Below are 18561 nucleotides of genomic sequence, written 5' to 3' on the forward strand. Positions count from 1 at the left end.
AACAAAAAGTGGTGCATTGAGATGAAAAGACATTTCTGGTACGCGGATGACTGTGCGAAATTTATTCATAAAGAGTAAAAACGGCGTTTCGGTGGATTTTTTTCCTTGAACGATGACTTTTGAAATATCGTTAGAAAATCTAGATTTTCTCATTCAGGATGCAGAGTCGACGACAGCCAAGAACGGCAGGGGAAGGGGCGGCTTTCGAGGGAAAGCCACCTTCACCACCCCTGACATCCCTGAAAGGAATCGCGGAAGGTCCCTGAGAGGCCCCCAAAATATAGAGGTTATTCCCAAATCTCTATTTTCAGAGAAACTAACAATTATATTATTTGAATGCAAACTAATGCTGAAATCGTGGAAAATTTAGAGGTTTTGGAAAAAAATTACACAGAAATGCAATTATTTTATCTTTAACCTTAACACAATAAATTTAATTTGCAGTCTACATTTTTTAGGTTTTCGGAAGCAGGATTTCAGGACGATTTTTTATGAGTGTGCACGGCATAGTTTCCTTTCCTGTTTCTGCGGTTACGGCATGTTATATGAGCATGCATTTTGATATTTAATAATAATGATGCACGGCAATTAAGCCTCAGTGAATGACACAAAAATCATTATGTCACTTTCAGAGTCCAGCAGCTGTTGGCTCAACGGAAGGCACTTCTGTTATTAAAAGGCGGCCGGTCAACGTCAGGAGGAAACCTTACGGCGGCGACACGCAAAGAAAGCCGTTCCCTTCCAACAGCGAGGCGGATGGAGAAAAGTCATCCACTTCGGAAAAACCGTCCACGGAAAAACCCATCAAGAGACCCTTTTTACCGGTGAGACCTGAAACAAAAAACATAATTATGCACATTTATATTTTCCAAAACCATCACATTGAAAATTCTACAAATTGGTTTTTCATTAATTCCAAATAATTTAGGTTTTAATTTATAAAAAAAACTTTTTTAAAATTTAAATCAATGCAAAATAGTTTTCAAATAATGATTTTCCTGCACAGCCAGAGGAAGTGTCTCTTAAGGAGCAGCATCAAAAACCACCGACGGACGTCAGACCAGTGACCTACAAACCACCCTTGCCTCCCAACAAACCCTCGAATTCCTCCAAACCTGCCCCAAAGCCCACGACTTTCAAACCGTCCTTCGTTCCCAAGGACCTTTTGGTGTCAGAAACCACCACCGCGGCGGCGCACCCCTCGCCCAAATTCACGCACGTCAAATCGGTGACGATTATTTCCACCTCCCCGGAACAAGTTTCCATCAAACCGCACCGGACTTCGGTGGTTCGAACCACCGCCAAACCCTTGCACAAGGCCACCACCGTGGTCAAGGCCATTTCACCCAAGGGCGAGCACAAAAAGGCCATAATCGTTTCGATCGGCACCACCCCCTTGCCCACCCTTAACTCCACGACGGCCCAGCAGATCCGCACATCGCCCAGACTTTCAATAAAAAATTCCGTTCTCGATTTGTCGCCGCCTGCTTCAAGTTCGAAATTCGGTTTGTCCTCCACCCCTTACAACCCTTATTCATCCATCAAAGTCACATCAACCCCCGCGGCGTCCTCCAAAACCCCGACCACCGTTTCCGTCACACCACCTTCCACCACCACCTCGACGACAACCGACAGACTTTTTCCAGCTCACGTTTCGTCACCTAGTAACGATTTGCAGCCACCAAATGAGCAAAAGGTGTTGTAACTTTTGCAGAAATTTTACTTGGAGAGGAGTAGTGGTCGGTCGGAGTATTACAAAAAAACGAGCAGGCCGAGGAATGTGTTTCTTTTGTGAAATGGAAACTATTTCTTTGGCCGTAACGCTTACTAATTATTTCAGAAAGTCACTCAACAAACAGCACCTGGTGTAAAAATTTGTTGAAAAAATGTAGCGTCGAAAATGCTTCTGTAAATGAGCAAAACGCAAAATCTGTTTCTGCATATTCTTGAGAAACGGTTTTAATTTCCAGACGACGGCGGCTAGAAGAAGAAAGCCCAGCGGAGAGGCGAACAAAAATTCAACACCACGCCCAAGAAATTCTGACGAAGACATCAGCGAGTCTGACAATTATCCCGATGAATTCAAACAGAAAATCAAAAGCGGAGGAAAGAAGGTCAGACCTGAACTTTATTCTTTTACAATGAATTATTAGACTTAATAAAAGATATTTTTTTTACTTACTGGGTTTAGAACTCTAAAATTTAGCAAATAAATTTAAAAATTGTGAAAATTACTCTGAATAATTAAAAATAATTTTAATCAAATTCCCGCAGGAAAAAGAAACTCCCTTCATTGTCACGCCTTCAAAGACATACCCTTTGAAAAGTTCAACGACGACGACAACCAAAGCCCCGGCAACAACAACTACCACCACAACGGCCCAGCCAAAAACTCTGCCGCCCGTCGACAAACTGATTGAGGAAGACAATCAGTTGACCACCAAAGTTCGCCGACCCTCCCGACCTTCAGCAACCACCCCCTTCCCAAGAAGGCGGTCACCCACTTTGGCCCCCAGAGTGCCAAGCGAGGGCAAAGACGACGCCGCCATCAAAAGCCGCGCAGAGCTGCTGAAGAAGGGAAACAGGAGGCCGCCGCTCCAATCCGCCTCTCTGATCAACGTAAGCTCCTGGCCGGTATGCAACCTGCTCTCTCTGGAGCAGAGCATGTTGCATACTACCAGGTCGATTTGAAGAGAAAGTTCCACCAGGTGATAAATTTTATTTTTCACAGGAGGGCATTCGCGAGGCAAAAGAAGAGATTGTAAGCACGGCGGCGCCCAGAGTCTATTCGAGACCGAACAGACCCGTGGCAGCAATTGCTCCCGAGCAACAGGTAAAACCAAAATTTGAGATTTTTTTGTATAAATTATATTTTCGTTTAAAGGAGGATACACCGTTGACTCCCTTGGTGCAAAAGTTCAGCTCCAAATACCGCGGCGACCTGAAGGGAATTGTTTCGAATGCGCCTGTTTATGTGCCGACTGTGCCTCCCCTCACAGTCTCATTGGTGAGTCCAAAGCAAAATGCATGGTGTAAAATATATATAAACGTTTAAAAGTACCAAACCACTTCATACAAATTGTAACAAGTAAATCATGCATGCCAAATTTATATCCCACAAAACCATAAGATCTAGGAGTAAGTCATAAAAATATTAATTGTTTTTACAAATACATCTTTTACTATTTTGAGTAGTTAGCTGGGATATATTTAAAAACCTAAATAAATTTTGTACAAAATTGTGAAAAAAAACTAATTGTAAATGGAAAGCGTCTGAGCTTTTAAAATTTGTACAGTCTCATCATGAACATGCATGGCCATATTTACAGCTGTCCGAGACGAACTCAACAAAACAGCGAGGCGCCAAAATCCCCGTCCTCCCTCCCAGGGTGCTGTCCACGCGACAAGCCCCTTCGACCACCACAACCACACCCTTGCCAACCACGACAAGGACCACAACTACAGAAATCCCCACCACGACAAACACCCCTTTGCCCAAAACGCTCCCCTCCAAAGCGAGATCCCAAGAGGCTGTGACAGAAAAATCTAAGGGATCCACCCCTATAATCAAACCCCCTACAACTCCCAAACCACCCACAACTACAACAACACTCGCCCCTAAGATAATCACCACCACACAAACCCCTGTGATAACCACGACTCAAAAACTCACAACCCAAAAACAAAACGATCTCATCCAAACGCAGAAACCGCAAGTCGCCACCATCATCACAAGTTCAGGTCTGCGGTCCAGCACTGCGAGGACAACTCTTATGGACCACACCATCCCCAGGCTTGAAAGCATTTTCGACTTTTCCAACGATCTGAGAAGCCAGCGAGCGCTCGGTTTAGTGACTGAAAAACCAATTTCAACTGAGCCACCCTCAAGCACCCAGAAGAGTTCCCCAGTCCTTTACACAGAGTCCTACTCGAAGGTGACAACTTCTGGCATTCCAGCCACCACAACCCCGATCCCTTCTGTGGTTTTGGCCACTAGCAGCTCCCAGGAGGAAATGACTCCACCTCCGAGGTTCGCGGTCCGAATTCCGATTTTGCCCTTCGGAACCCAAAGTAGCACCCCAGTGTCTGTCAGTTCAACCTTCCCGAATCACTTCAGCGCCAGGAGAGAGAAGACCTTGTTTGATGAAACGACTTCCTCGTCAACTTCAACTACCACCTCTCAGAAACCACAAACAACTTCAACTACCACATCTGCAAAACCAATATCCACTTCAACCACAACTTTTACACCACCTACAACCCTCTCAAGTTCGAATACGCATTCCAGGTCATCGACCACAGTTTTGTACTCCCAGCCGTACTCAAGATCAACCACAACTGAGTATCGAGTTCCTGAAACAACCACTGAGGATCAGAAAACCTCTTCAACAAGTCCCAGAACGACGAGTTACGCATCCATATCCCGCTCTTCTTCCACAGCCAATATTGTCCCTGAAGAGGACGACTTCGCTATGACTGAGGCCCGTTCCATAATTCACACGACCACACCTGTAGTTTACTCGACACTGAACTCACTCAAGTATAACCCTACCACACACAAAGTCTTTTCCACTACAGTCAAACTAACACCACACGATAACCTTAACATTGAGGACAATGAAGTTTCTCAGTCCTCCCTTTCCCCTCCACCCGTATTCGTGGCCTCAACCCCAAGAGAGCAATCGGCTCGTGGCTTCCAAGTTACGGTACGCGAAGTTTCATAAAACTTTCAGTCTTAAATTTAATAGTAGATCCATTACTGCACCAAACTTGCACACAATCATACTCTAAAAATATATTATACAAATGTAAAGAAATATGCATGTTGTAAAAAGGTATAAAAAGGATTTTAAAATTTTGAGGGAATTCATTTCTGATTAAGTTATAAAAATAATAACATTAAAAATTTTATAACTTTTAGAGTCCTGCTACCGCGCCTGTTGCCGAGGCCCTGACGTCAACCACGAAGAAGGAGGAGTCACTCCTGGAATTTGGTTCCAACTTTGACTTTCCCGTATGTTAATATTTCAGCGCATGAAAATGAATTTCATTACATTTTGACTTGTGACAAACTTACAGACTGAAACAAGTACTAAGGGAAGCACTACTGAACGCGCTACTTTCATTTACAAAGTTCCACGTAACAAAGGGGTAAATATTAATAATTAAATCATATTTCATCTGCATGCACATTCATTCATCAGCTACTGCACGTAAATGTTTATGAAGTTTACATTTTGAAAAAGTATCATTTATTTTAATGAACCTTCGTGTGTGCATTTATTTATTCACACTTGTTGCTTTTTTACATTTAATTAATTGAGTATTGGTTGATGTTTGTTGTACGAGATGCTAAAAAAACATATCGCTTTTGTTGCCATAAATTTATGCTAGTTGAAACTTAAAATTGCTTTCTAATGGTAAAGGGTACCAAGAATGGTTCGGGCAAGCTATCGTCAGTTATGGAGGCAGCAGTGGAGTTAGCCAAGTACCGAATTTTAACAACCGACTTGGTTCCATCAACATCAAGTTCCGCTCCTCCGGTAAGACTCACAATCAATAAAAACATTAAATGCGTCATTTTTTGGTGATTGAGCACTTTCTCTTCCACAACTTTTCTTTCTTATTCACACGACATTGCAAATTAAATTTAAATTTAAATGGCACCAAATTTTAACGTTACATATAATTAAATTATCTTAGACCACACCACTAAGCACTGATGCACCAACTAGTAGCACAACAGAATCGTTTAGATGGAAACCTTTAGAAACCACGGAGACAACTTCCGAAAAGGTCAGACTCCAGCTTTGAATGCACTTTTATAAACGATATTTATTCTAATATTATTATTTTTGAAGCCGCTTTTTGTATACTAATTGATGTTTTGTGCTAATAAATGTGTAGGTTGAAGTAGTAACGGCTGAAACTGTGGGGCCTACTGAAGATTTGTTGTTCGATTTAATAAACGCCCAGGTACACACTGGCGGATTTTTATAAGATGCGCAAATTTAACTTCGTTTTACTTTGTTCTAAAGAAATCTACAACTTCATCGACGACGACCACGACAACAACAACAACAACCACGTCTACAACAACAACTACAACTCCCAGAGCGCCAATTTCCACTACTGAGTTTGAGGGTCTTGATTTGGCCAGCTTATTCAAATCGACTACAAAGGTATGAAATTCTTAAAAAGTGGATAAAAAAAAGTATAAAAAATCAATTTTGTATTTAAATTTATAGACGAACATCAGACCAACAGTGTCTTCCATAGAGGTATTCTGGAAAGAAAACTCCAATTAAAGGAACTAAATTTTATAATTAATTTTTTCAGACCTCCAACAGCGGAAGAAAAGTGCCAAATAATGTTGTGCCCATTATAAACGAGAACAACCACGTACGATTTTTACAAAAATCTTAATGATGATCAGAATTAGAAATAATTTTAACTCAGGTGGAGCAGCCAACTCGCCGCCCAAGCAGAACGCGTCAAACCACCGAACCGACAACGACGACAACAACAACAAGCACCTCTACGACAACAACTACTGAAGCTCCCTCAACCAAAAAGACGAAGGTGTGGGTTGTCCCCAAGGACGCTGGAGAATCAACTTCAGTAAGATTGAATAATTAGAGAATTTTTGTGGTAACTTAAGCATAAATATTAAAACTTGAAGGCTTCAAATAATGAAGAGACGAGTAACAAGGCGGCCATTCCTGGCTTTGGAGGAATCACAGCCAATGATCTTCTATTGCTTGAACTTCTGAGCAAGCGAGGCGGCCAAACTCCGGAAGAAACAAAACCAGCAAATTCCAAAACGGCAGATAAACCTAAAATTGATTTTGCTGGGTTAAATTTGGCGGTAATTTTTTATTCAAAAATTATTTTGTTATGTTAAAATTTAAATTTATAGAAATTGCTGGCAGCCGGTGAAAATGGGGACGCCACCGAATTGGACGCATCCCTCTTTCCCGCTCCCCCCTCAACCACAACGAGACGACCAAGGGTGGTGCCCACCAACCCCCCTGCCCCGGCCTACGCAGCCCCAGCCTACGAAGCTCCGGCTCAAGCTGTGGGCAGTGGGGCCTGGAATGCGGTTCAGGGCAGCGGATCGACCCTGTTTCAGCTACTCAGGGTGATTGGGGGCGCCAGCATTGGCCCCTCTAATTCCGCAGGCCAGGCGCCCGTTGCTGAACCTGACGAGGTTTACCTGGAGCCGGCCACGACCGCTTCAGTGGGTCACGAATTTATAAATTTGAAGAAAAAATGTAAAACTAAAATTGTTTTCAGACAAGAACAAGAGGAAGACAGCAGAACAAACCAACTGCAACCAATGGAAGGAGGCCAGGGTACAGAACTACAACACTAAGCCCATACTTTGCTGAGGAACTTCCTGACTCATTTGATGCTCCGGTAAATAAATAATAAATACAAGTTATTCTTTGTTCTCCATATCAAAAATACCAAAACTTTAAGAAACAATCGAAATAAAAATAAATTTGTTTCAGTAGAAAAAAAATGTTCAATTAATAAGATAATAAATTTTTCTTTCTTATTATTATTAAATGTATTTTATAGATTGACGGTATTTTTATCAGAATATTTTAATTCATATTGTAATTACGTATTGTATTTAATATTTTAATTTAAAAATCAGATAATTTTATTTTAATCAAAATTTCTGATAGCATTTCACATTTCTACTAAGTTTAGTAATTTTTTATAATTCAGTTTTTCTTCTCTTTTTAACATGAACAATTTTCAGCAGGCCCCTCCGCAATCAGCTCTTGTGACTGTGGCCATAAACGTGACTAAAACTGTTGCCAGTCTGATGGCCAGAGTGTTGTCGGTGAGTTAATTATTAATTTGCCTCATGATGAATCTGTTTTGCCAGTAATAAAGAACAAAGGCGCCGATCCAATTAATCGCCTTCTGACGCAAAGTGCTATCTTATGTGGTGTGTAATATTGAGGCAAATATTTGTTTATATTCGCAGGGTGCCGCTCGGACGTTTGGTGCCGCCGTGAGGGGTGCGTCCACCGCCATCCAAGAGCAGTGGCAGCAGCCCAGCAGTTAAGCGAGCCGCCCCTTATTTATTGACTTTCTTTCTTCCGGCCAAACCAAGTGTGACATTGTATCAGTTGCCAACACTGACTTAAAAAAAACTTGATATTATTCTATTAGTTGACAAATAATACCGCATTGGGTGAAAGGAATTTTAAAAAGCAGAGCTTTTATTTATATTATGACATCATTCATCATGCACTTATTCATTTCTCACACATGCTGTTTGTCCGGCGACAAAACTCTCATCCTCATCACATGTAATTAGTTTTTAGGACTTTTATTGTGACATAATAGATTTGTAAGATTGAATTAAAATACTGGAGTATTTTTGAATCGAATGTGATTTGTGCGAATGTTGTCTAGTCTGACGATTAAGCTGCAAAGCTTTTGATGTGCGAATCTGTGTACAATAAAAAGAGAGATGAAGCATAATATTTCTTTAAAAAATATTGATTTTTAATTTAAACACCTATTTAAAATTTTCATTATAATAAAAAGCACGCTCATAGTGGGTCGTTTTGATCATTCATGCCAATAAAACAGATTTGTGGAAATAGTGTAAAAAAGTTTAGTTGAAAAAGCCTCAGAATTTGATTTCTATATGTATGTAGTGTTATTTGTATCACAAATTTTTGTCCCAATATATATTGAAGTAAAAAAATGACATTTTAATCTAAGTTTTGTTCTAAAATTTATCAGGGAGTTTCCACAAGACAAGAAAATATTATTATAATTTTCCTTTTTTATTCATATAATATTGTTTTCACAGAATAGTTTAAATACTTCCAATTTTTAATGAAATTGGAACAAAATATTTATAATGAAGAAACAATAGAAAAATTAAAATTCTAAAAGAAATGTGAATGTGTGAATCCATAAGTCCAAAGAGTGTAAAGATATCTTCAAAATTTTTAATTTTGTTTCCCATGAAACAGTCCAAAAAGTAGTTAAATCCTCAAATATTTTTATTCACAATCATTCAATTTAGTCTGAATAAATTTTGCAGTGAATTGAAACAAAAATCAAGACGATCACACCAGTCTATAATTATGCGAGTTACTGTCTCAATGTATTTCCTATGCATAATCCGCGAGATGCGACTTTGCTATCACTGACCTAGATAATTCTTTGAGATGCTGCCCCCTCGCGCTGGAGATTAAAAGCGACGAGCTGCTCTGGCGCTAGAGCAGAGCGGGCTGCGCTTTCTTGGCAGGGTAACATTTTCACTCTGAGGGTAGGTTTGTTTCTTCCAGTTCCTCTCCGCCCGCGCTCCACGGAAGGCCGAGACGAAAGCGCGAACAAAGCAGGTGAGTCGTTTCGCAACTTTGCCAATCAGCGAGACGCGCTTGTCATTATTAATCCATTTATTTGTCATATCGGAAAACGTGTGTGAGTCGTGGAAAACCTACGAATGCGTGAAATTGCCTCACTCATATATAAGAATAGGCTGATTTTTATTTTCCATTGTTCAAGTAGATTTCTAATTAAAGCCGCTTGGATTGAATTTTAAAGAAAAGCGACTGGCGCACGCAATAAGTCAATCAATAAGGCACATGTGTCGTTGATAATTAAAAGCGTCACTGCCGAGGTCATAAATAAAATCAATGCGGCACTCGATTTGCAACGACAACAAGGACAGTGCTACTTGATGACCTATCCATCCCAGAGAGAGATATTCCACTTTGATAACGGAATGCAGTGGAAAATCTTCAAACAGGGAAATCCTCTTATTTGTTGATACAAAATTAAACGCACATGGTTGTGGCGTTTTTCGATACAAGCGCGATGAGCAAAATATCATTTTTTTTCTTTTAGAAAGCTTAAAAATTTTAACCCATCAGATTTCTTGTGGATTTCCTCTTTTTCACAAACTTTTGACTTACGAGTGATTTTTTATCTCGTTATATCTCTCGAGTGTTGTTTTTGATAGGCAATTAAAAGGGTCAGGCAGCCTTGAAATAATTTGAATAATCCGAATCACTTGAAACGCCACTTTTAATCCGTTCGTCGTTTGAATTGCAACAACTCGTCTTATTTTGTTGTCGCTGCAGCTGACACACAACTTGATTTGAATTATTTATAAACTGGGATCTTAGAACGGAAGATACGGTGTGTCACAGTAATGAGAGAGAAACAGAGATGATTGTATCGGTGAGATTTCCTCATTTTTACATCATGACTTTGTTTAAAGCAGAAAATTAATTAATATTTTCACAGATAATGGAAATTATTTGTGATGGATTTAAAAACTATGTTTCAACAATTATTCTTCTTTAAATTTAAAAAAGGTTAAAATCTAGTTATTAAAAATGTATTTTTATTTTTAATCTGCAATTTCAGCAAACCTTTAAAAAAGCCTTCATTGCTGTAAATATTTTTAAATAAACACAAGGCAACTTGACTCTTCCTTCTCAAAGAAATCAAAAGAAATAGGGAATATGCTCGAAAAATCTCTTGTGAACTCCAGAACGAAACTGAATGATCTGGAAAGGTGCTTAGAGTAATTTGACCTGCGGTAATAATTTCACGTCTAATGGTTAGTTTTACGACTATGAGAACACACCGTGCCACTCAATTATACTTTATTTCCCCTCGTGGAGAAAAGAAGGGTGCGCTTCAAAATTCGGAGATAAAAAAAATAAACCCAGACAGAGGCATTATATACGGAAATAGCACGCGCCTGCTACCCTGCTCTCTTTGCGATGGAAATTTCCACTGAATTATTTCCCGCCGAAATCATCTCTAGCTCGAAACGGGGGATGTGAACAGTGGCAACTGCGTGCTCTCGAACGAAGAGAAATTTATTCCAGACCGTGGCGAGAAAAGCTGCTTTGAAAGCTGCAAGACAACAAAACATACATACCCCTCGCAACCTACCCAACACTGACCTGCATTGTGACGGAATTATGGCCCATATTTCACAATGCCTCTGAAGAAGATAGCAAAAAAATTAAACAAAAAGTATTGAAAACTTGCTAGAAAATTTCAGTATTAATAAATAATTTTATAAATTACTTGTAAGTTTCCTCATAAATTTATATTTTATACAAATTTAAAATTTTCTTAAATTTTCCATTTCTATTGTTATTTTAAATTTCAAAGTCGCGCTTCTCTACAACATTCACTTGTTTAAATAAATTGCCTCATTTAATTACCATTTTTTCAAATTTTACTGCAATGAATTCTATTTTAAAATTACATAATTGAATTTTATAATCGTCATTTATTGAAGCAAGTTATTTTAAAAATTAGGAAACCGCAGCCAAAAATCTTAAGTTGGGAATCTAGTGGAAATCTTTTAATTTTTTATGTTTCATATCTTTTATTTTTTATTTTGATACAAACAAAAACTTTCTATCCTAAAGAGGAGTGGGCGCGAAGTTGTTCATTTTGCCCGAGCACTTTGGGTTTTGACCGCAAATGCGACAACATCCCTCTCGGCAGAGTGGAGCTGCTGCGACCAACCCCCAAAAGCTCTTCCGCCCCAGTGAATATTTTGCCATTTGGCTACTTCTTGGAAAGATGCATCGCCTACAGAGTCCTTTATTGTTGCTCTCTCAGAGATTATTTACGAGCGGCGTGAAAAATTCTTTCTCTCCCCACCCGACCGACCGGCAAGGTAAATAATAAGGGGTGTCTGTCTGTCTGTTGGTCTCCCAAGGAATTATACAAGTTCAGCGCCAACAAATGCGCGCCGGCCATAAGAGGTTTATCTTTGTGACCTTTGAATGAGCAGCAGACACCAACAGAAGCTTATTTATTCAGGAAATCATAATTTTCAAATTGTATCCTGAAGCGATGATAATTCTTTAAATTTTTTGAGCATCCAAGAGGGAGAAATTGTAGAAACATTTTTTATCAAAATGATTTTTTATGGCTGATTGTTTCGACTTGTTTGGAAATGAATAAACTAAATTGATTTATTTTTAATTACAGAACTGTAATTTTTTTAATATTAAAGTCTTTTCTCCTTTTTTAACTTGAGAGGACACCTTTAGGATGAAATGAAAGAGTCCTTTTTTTATAAATCTTGATAATTGGCCTAGGCAGATGATCAGATCAGACTTTATAAAAAAGAATATGCAACCAGCTGAGCACGTATGTCACTAAAGTGCATATTATTTGCAATTAAGAATTTAGGCAAATTCTTGACAAGCACGCCGTGCAGGTTGCATTTACCAAACTTGTTGTAAATTTCTTTGAAATAGCTAAAATTAAAACAAATATAACAATCTGAAAACTTCATAATATAAAAGGTCGAAAACGTTTAGAAAACGTAACTGTAAAATTATTTTCGTCAGAATTTTGCCAATGTTAAAATTAGTGTACCCAATGCATTTCTACATTTTTGTTTTTTTAATTCCACATAGAAACAAGCAAAATAATTATAGCTTTTATTGTGAAACAGGAAGATTAATTTTTAGCGTTTCGCGTTGTTATCAGTAACGGAGAACGCCTTGGGACGCCACCGGACGCCTAGGAGCGTCTCAATTACTCCGCTCCTAATTTTGATTTATTAAATATTAGTATCTCAAAAAATACTTTGTTTAATTCCCCACTAATGCTGAAATTTTGACTTCTTTAAAATAACGCGTTCTAAAAAATCAATTGTGTTTGCGCAAAAGTCTGAACGCGCGCATTGGGAATAAGCGTCTCGTGTCAATTTGGTCGATTATGAGAAGATGTCTGTCAATATAAAATAACTCATATTAATATAATTATAAAATGAAGTTAATTTAGATGATAAAAATTACTTTTAAAGCCCCGTTTTTTGAGTTCTTTTCCCTCAAAGTCACTTCATTTCATCTAGCATATTTCCTTTAAAGTAATTCACAATTCAATGTTCTAAGTGGCTCCAAATAATTTTACATCCTATTCAAATCTGCTTATCTTTAATATAAAAAAGTGGAACTGCAATAAATAATTTTGAAAAACTCCTCCTGGATACAAGGGAATTGCCCGATTGTATTTAATTGAATACAATTTTTTCATCAACTTGAATGAAAAAGTGATTTGTCTTCATCAAGTGGACTGTTTTCGCGCGAGTAAGACTGCAAAGGCCAAGAAACCGCCCTTCGAGTTGAACACAATTTTGCTGATTAGTTTGTTTTCTCGCCCGGTCACCGCCACGTGCTCTCTGAATATGCAAGGGGGTAACGATCCAGGAACAAACACGCGGTGCAAACGTGACAACGCAATCCGCTGGTTTGACCCCAATAATAATTTCGCCGCTGTGAAATCAAGTGAATGATATTGTCGTCATGTGCAACAAGTTTTATCTTCACTTGCGCGCATGTAAATTTATTTAGGGTTAGCGGCAGCGAGTGACGAACTTTACTCCCCATTATCGCCACGAATTTTTGGTTGGCTGCTGTTAGTTTGGTCAATATTTGTTCGTTTGAGGGCAGTCTTTGTCAATCAGCTGCTCGTGGAAATTGAAACCGTGATTGAAAGCGAAATTCGGATTTGTGTTTGTAGCAGATGTCATCAAAAATTGTCTCCAGAATTTAATTAATTGCTTTTAGCCAAATTAATTAGATTAATTTGTTCCATCCAAACATTTTATTGAAACAAGGAAAACTTCTAAAAATTAATAAATTTTATAAACTAAATTTTATTTTTGGCTTTTTAAGTTCCAATATGAAGTTTGCATTAAAATCTTAAAAATGGAAAATTTGAATCCTATGGGAGCTCAATGCAAACACAATTTCATTGTTGAATTTGGCCTTTTCTTGATCAAATCTACAAAAAAAGTTTCTAAACAGTCCATAAATTTAAAATAAGTCGCAAAATATGCAGTTAAAAAAGAAAACATCTATCGTGATCAAATAAAAAATACAATTGTTGTCTTGCATGAAACACATAACGTAGCATCATCAGAACGACACAATCTAAAAGTCAGAATTATAAAGTGAATTTAAAGCAAAAATCTAGGAGACGTTTTCACCAGTCTAGTATTCCATTGATTGATTCGCAAAACAAGTTTTTGATATTCTCAAAGCAGTCCAGCAACACTCCTCGGTCGCGTGCCAATAAAGTGCGCGAAAAGTCGCCAAGTGAATTAATCGATTCCCTTTCTTTCTCTGTCTTGAGCAACGCCGATAATTATGGCACCGCTTTTTAACCCGCGCCACTTGTTACTCGAGCATTCCAATCTGTGTTGCAGATCGAACGACATGGGCACCAAGTATGTGGCGATTCCACCTGACGGGGGATGGGGGTGGGTCATCGTGGCTGCCTCTTTTTTCTGCAACTTCGTCGTGGACGGCATCATCTTCTCGTTCGGCATGTTCAAGAGCTACATCATCGAGGATTTTGGCGAGACCGAGGCCAGGACGGCCCTCGTCGGATCCCTGCTTTCCGGATTCTACCTCATAGCAGGTTGATTATTCATTTGACTGAGTTAAATGAAATTGAGTAAAATTGATATAATTAATTTATCTCCATAATTGTTTCTAAAAATTAATCTGCAAAAAAAAAAATCATTTTTTTTTCAGGTCCGTTTGTGAGCGCCCTGTCAAATAAATACGGATTCCGCACAGCCACGATTTTGGGCGCAGTTTTAGGCGCCCTTGGTTTTGGAATTTCGTACTTCGCCGGAAGCGTCGTCTATTTGTATTTGTCTTTCGGCATAGTTGGCGGTGAGTAGATTTAAAAGTTTGCATTTGACGGCTAGTTCAGACTAATTAGAATGCTCCATATGTTGACGTTGACAACAAGCACTAATGATGGGTCGCGTCAGTTGACCTCTCACCCAGTGAGCTTGTTTCCCAATTGAGCAAATTATTTCGTTTGCGTTTAGTGCCAAAAATTCATGTTGCGCAAAAACAGTTTGTTTGATAATTTCAACTGGTTTCTTTTTTAATTTAAATCAGGCGTTGGTTTTGGGTTGATTTACGTCCCTGCCGTCATTGCTGTTGGATTTTACTTTGAGAGGTGGAGAGCTCTGGCCACCGGAATTGCGGTCTGTGGCTCAGGAATTGGAACTTTCCTTATGGCGCCGTTGTCAACTTATTTGATTGAAAATTGGGGCTGGAGAGTTGCCCTCTTAGTTCAAGCAGGTTATTTTTTTTAAATAAAAATTTATTTTTAAATTTGAAAAAAAAAATATAAAATTTGTTTCTTTTAAGGTATTATTTTGATTTGTGCCGTGGTTGGTCTTTTGTTCCGCCCACTGGAGCCCACCTTGGTTGAAACCGACGAGGATGAGGACGAGAAGAAGGAAATGAACGACAACCAAATCCCTCTGATGACCAAACGGATGAGCAAAGACTTGGAAATGCCGCGATCCGCCTCCTTTGCCAGCATACCCGAAAACGGAAGGTAATTTCTCAAGTGAAGGTTTTTTTGAACTTTTTCTCAACCCACTTTGCAGGTTATCACTCAAAGAGAAGAGGTTATCAACATACTCTCAGCAGTCTTGCCCGCCACCAGACACCATAAAAAACGGACCGACCGCTTTGAACCATGACGACGATGGTATATTGAAAGCAACTCGAATTAACTTAGGTGAAATTACATTTTGTCTGCAGGCTACTTGGCTGTCCCTGACTTGAACCCTGTGGAGGAGGAGTGCAACGGAGGCGCCATTCTGCACAAAGTATTAAAAACTTCTGTTTGCTCGCGATTTATTTGGGCAGTTTGAAAATTTGAAATTTTACAATTTCAGGATCTGAGCAGGAATAACTCGACCACCCTGATTGCCAAGATGGGTAGTCGGAGGGCGTCGAGGATAAGAACGTCTTCGGAGTGCAGCAACCAGAGTTCAAAGAAACCAGAGGCCAAACCTATGCAGAGGGAAGATATTTATTTCACAGGAAGCATGCAACGATTGCCTCAGTACACCTCACGGGTGAGAGTCTTCAATTTTAATACAGATAAATGAGATACAAAAGTGATTACTTTATTTGATCTTACTTCATGATTTTAATAAATGTTTATTCATAATTTAAGATTAAAAAATGTAGGTCATTTTACTTCTAAACTGTTCTATAAAATTTTAATTATATTTTATAGAATTTCATTTTCAATATAAAAGTTGCTGCCTTTTTAAAGTCACATAATGAATTAAATTTCATACTCATAAATTTTCCATATAAAATGAATATTTAAATTAAAATGATTAAAATTTAACATGATTTCAGACATCTCTGGCTTATCACGCTTCTGTGACTCACCCCGCCCCCACTGAAAACGTTGACGGCTCATTCGAGGAAACTTCAAGCAGCATTTTCGACATGACCCTTCTGACAAGTCCCACTTTCATACTGCTTTGCGTGTCCGGTTTCTTGACCATGATGGGCTTTTTTGTGCCTTTCATGTTCCTGACAGGTCAGATTTAGTTGAAAAAATGTACCATTTTAATGAAGAATATATATTTCAGATCGAGCCAAAGACGGAGGAATGGATCCGTCTTTGGCCGTCTTTTTGATTTCAAGCATCGGCATCACCAATACAATTGGCCGAATCGTTTGCGGACTGATCTCAAGCATGCCAGGAATCAATGCACTTGTGGTCAACAACATCGCCCTTACCATTGGTAATGAGGAATAATTTAAATGACAATAATTAAGCATTTGATTCTAGGCGGAATTGCCACAATTTTCTCTGGAATTTCCAATGACGTCGTTTTCCAATATTCGTACGCCTGCGTTTTTGGCCTGGCCATTGGTAGAAAAAATCAAATAATAATAATTAATAAAATTTCAAAATTAAAATTGATATTTCCAGCTTGCTTTGCATCCCTCCGATCCATCATTCTCGTCGACCTTCTCGGTCTGGAGAAACTGACCAATGCCTTTGGCTTGCTGCTCCTTTTCCAAGGAATTGCTGCCTCGATCGGCGCACCTATTGCTGGCAAGAACCTTCAAAATTTGACTTGCCATCCCTTAATGCTAAAATATATTTATATTGCAGGCGCCTTCAAAGACATGACTGGCAGCTACGACCCCACCTTTTATCTCTCCGGAGGGCTGATCCTTCTCTCGGCCATCATGTGCTACCCCCTGAACCGACTCCATGCCTGGGAACACAGAGTCAAGTCTCCTGTGCCTTGAAAGACGGACGAAAGTTGCAAACCTGCTCAAAGTCACGGAGACACGTGCCTTGGACCAATCCTATCATAAGACTTGGGAAATACATCAATTGTGCCAATCAAACGCTTATTTACCACAATTAACTTTGTACACCACGTAGGTTAAGCAAAAATTATACTTGCAACCACCACTAACTTAAAAAAATATTAAAATAAGTAATAATGCGTGCTTTTGTGTGATTTTGCATTATTGTCGTGTCCACCAATAAAATATTTTTGAATCTTTAATTTTAATCATTTATTGTTAATCTTCCTACCTTGATTTATTCTGCAGTCTTGATATTATCCTCGATGCTGCTGTCTGCTCTTTTTGCAGATTCCTTCGAAGGGGCAATGGTGAACTTCAAGTTGCCACCTTTGAACCTTTTCTGCAGGAATCTCGCACCCGTACTGGCCAAGCCCTTTACGAAAGTTTGGAAGACTTTTTCCTAGAATTAAAAAATAACTTATCTTGTCATGAAACATGAAAACAAAATATTACAGTCCCATCCTCGTCTCCTGTTATTGTGACCCGAGTCTCTGCTTGCTTTTCAGTCCATTTGATTGCTTGCTTGATTTTCGATTCCAAATCATGAAAACCAATTTTTGCATTCATCGCCATCTGAAAAATAATGAGTTTTTAATTTGTCAGGTCAGAAACAAATTTTTTTGTTTATATAATAAGTATGTAGTATAAAATAAAAAGAAATGAACCTGCTTTTCTTTATGGTCCAGTTGCTTGTTGATGACTTTGGTTTCCGTGCCATAGGTGTGACTCTGGAAACTGGACCCATGAGACAGCAGTCTGTAGGTAGCCCTGTGGCTCTTGCCGTCGGGGTCGCTGACCTTCTCAAGCTTCAGGTTGCGCCTTTTCGCGATTCTCTCCGCCTCTTCCAACAACATGACGTTCATGGTGTTCTTCTCGGGGCCGAGCAAAGTCACTAAAGGTTTCGGCACGGTCTTGGGCCGGGGCTGCTTTTTCAAGTCCTTTCCATCCGTGCAGAAGGAAAGGCATCCGGCGATTTGTACTCCATTCGATCCGGCGAAAACACATCTTCGACGCTGTTCAAGTAAAACACTCGAAAAACTGCGCGTTAAAACGCTTTTGCTGATATTTGCCAACAACACTGGACGTATTCGCGTGAAAATCAACGCCATGTTTGTTTACTAATTTTAATTCCTGGCGCCACCGCTAGGCGAGCACAAAGGCGGTAAAACAGGGTGAAGGGAGAAAAGTATAAATAAGAACCAGTAAGAAATAATTTATAGTCATATTGAGAAAAATTAATTATTGATCTACAACTCCGATAATTTATTAACAGCTGATTTTTTTTAGAATTCTTTTTTATTTCTATTTCGAATTATGTATTTATTATGTGGGTTAATAATTCTTTTCAAAGCCACGAGAATGCGCA

The 18561-nt window shown here is 39.0% G+C and overlaps 3 protein-coding genes across 14 annotated transcripts in view; 2 read left to right on the forward strand and 1 right to left on the reverse strand.

Moving 5' to 3' along the window:
- Positions 1–8531, forward strand: part of LOC132203541 (mucin-2-like) — a 26845-nt gene extending 18314 nt beyond the window's left edge. Inside the window, exons 5-26 of one of the 11 annotated variants that reach the window (XM_059631375.1) lie at positions 158–286; positions 633–824; positions 1007–1696; positions 1971–2114; positions 2275–2619; positions 2732–2833; positions 2885–3007; positions 3330–4706; positions 4922–5014; positions 5080–5151; positions 5427–5543; positions 5704–5796; positions 5908–5976; positions 6039–6182; positions 6249–6281; positions 6340–6402; positions 6460–6621; positions 6683–6868; positions 6920–7240; positions 7297–7419; positions 7772–7855; positions 8003–8531. In XM_059631375.1, coding sequence (XP_059487358.1) covers positions 158–286; positions 633–824; positions 1007–1696; positions 1971–2114; positions 2275–2619; positions 2732–2833; positions 2885–3007; positions 3330–4706; positions 4922–5014; positions 5080–5151; positions 5427–5543; positions 5704–5796; positions 5908–5976; positions 6039–6182; positions 6249–6281; positions 6340–6402; positions 6460–6621; positions 6683–6868; positions 6920–7240; positions 7297–7419; positions 7772–7855; positions 8003–8083 — 4743 coding nt within the window. In that variant the 3' untranslated portion in view covers positions 8084–8531. The remainder of the gene's footprint in view (positions 1–157; positions 287–632; positions 825–1006; positions 1697–1970; positions 2115–2274; positions 2620–2731; positions 2834–2884; positions 3008–3329; positions 4707–4921; positions 5015–5079; positions 5152–5426; positions 5544–5703; positions 5797–5907; positions 5977–6038; positions 6183–6248; positions 6282–6339; positions 6403–6459; positions 6622–6682; positions 6869–6919; positions 7241–7296; positions 7420–7771; positions 7856–8002) is intronic. The other 10 variants (XM_059631376.1, XM_059631377.1, XM_059631378.1 and 7 more) reach the window with 10 other exon arrangements.
- LOC132203548 (uncharacterized) lies at positions 343–18305 on the reverse strand. Its single transcript, XM_059631397.1, has 4 exons — positions 17861–18305; positions 17649–17768; positions 17425–17595; positions 343–831 (listed from the first exon to the last, which is right to left on the reverse strand). The coding sequence occupies exons 1-3, from the start codon at positions 18302–18304 to the stop codon at positions 17431–17433; spliced, it is 729 nt and encodes a 242-aa protein (XP_059487380.1). The 5' UTR covers position 18305; the 3' UTR covers positions 343–831; positions 17425–17430.
- Positions 9239–17401, forward strand: LOC132203543 (monocarboxylate transporter 9). 2 transcript variants are annotated; one of them, XM_059631389.1, is made up of 13 exons: positions 9239–9380; positions 14240–14454; positions 14571–14714; positions 14949–15134; positions 15204–15396; positions 15449–15552; positions 15606–15673; positions 15743–15925; positions 16218–16404; positions 16457–16612; positions 16660–16743; positions 16804–16929; positions 16990–17401. In XM_059631389.1, exons 2-13 carry the CDS (start codon positions 14250–14252, stop codon positions 17127–17129), a joined length of 1776 nt encoding a protein of 591 aa, XP_059487372.1. In that variant the 5' UTR covers positions 9239–9380; positions 14240–14249; the 3' UTR covers positions 17130–17401. The 2 variants fall into 2 exon arrangements, with proteins under 2 accessions (XP_059487372.1, XP_059487373.1); XM_059631390.1 differs by lacking the exon at positions 9239–9380 and adding an exon at positions 10204–10224.
- Positions 18306–18561: the final 256 nt, after the last annotated feature.

Source organism: Neocloeon triangulifer, unplaced genomic scaffold, assembly GCF_031216515.1.
Source record: "Neocloeon triangulifer isolate White Clay Creek 2 clone unplaced genomic scaffold, ASM3121651v1 ptg000017l, whole genome shotgun sequence".
Classification (NCBI taxonomy): Eukaryota; Metazoa; Arthropoda; class Insecta; order Ephemeroptera; family Baetidae; genus Neocloeon; species Neocloeon triangulifer.

Coding starts and splice junctions, on each gene's coding strand:
- LOC132203543 (XM_059631389.1), top strand. CDS start 14,250: ATGGGCACCAAGTATGTGGCGATTCCACCTGACGGGGGATGGGGGTGG. Junction 14,455..14,570: donor CGGATTCTACCTCATAGCAG/GTTGATTATTCA, acceptor TTTTTTTTTCAG/GTCCGTTTGTGAGCGCCCTG. Junction 16,613..16,659: donor CAACATCGCCCTTACCATTG/GTAATGAGGAAT, acceptor ATTTGATTCTAG/GCGGAATTGCCACAATTTTC.
- LOC132203548 (XM_059631397.1), bottom strand. CDS start 18,304: ATGGCGTTGATTTTCACGCGAATACGTCCAGTGTTGTTGGCAAATATC. Junction 17,769..17,860: donor TGGACCATAAAGAAAAGCAG/GTTCATTTCTTT, acceptor ATTATTTTTCAG/ATGGCGATGAATGCAAAAAT. Junction 17,596..17,648: donor CAGGAGACGAGGATGGGACT/GTAATATTTTGT, acceptor TTTTAATTCTAG/GAAAAAGTCTTCCAAACTTT.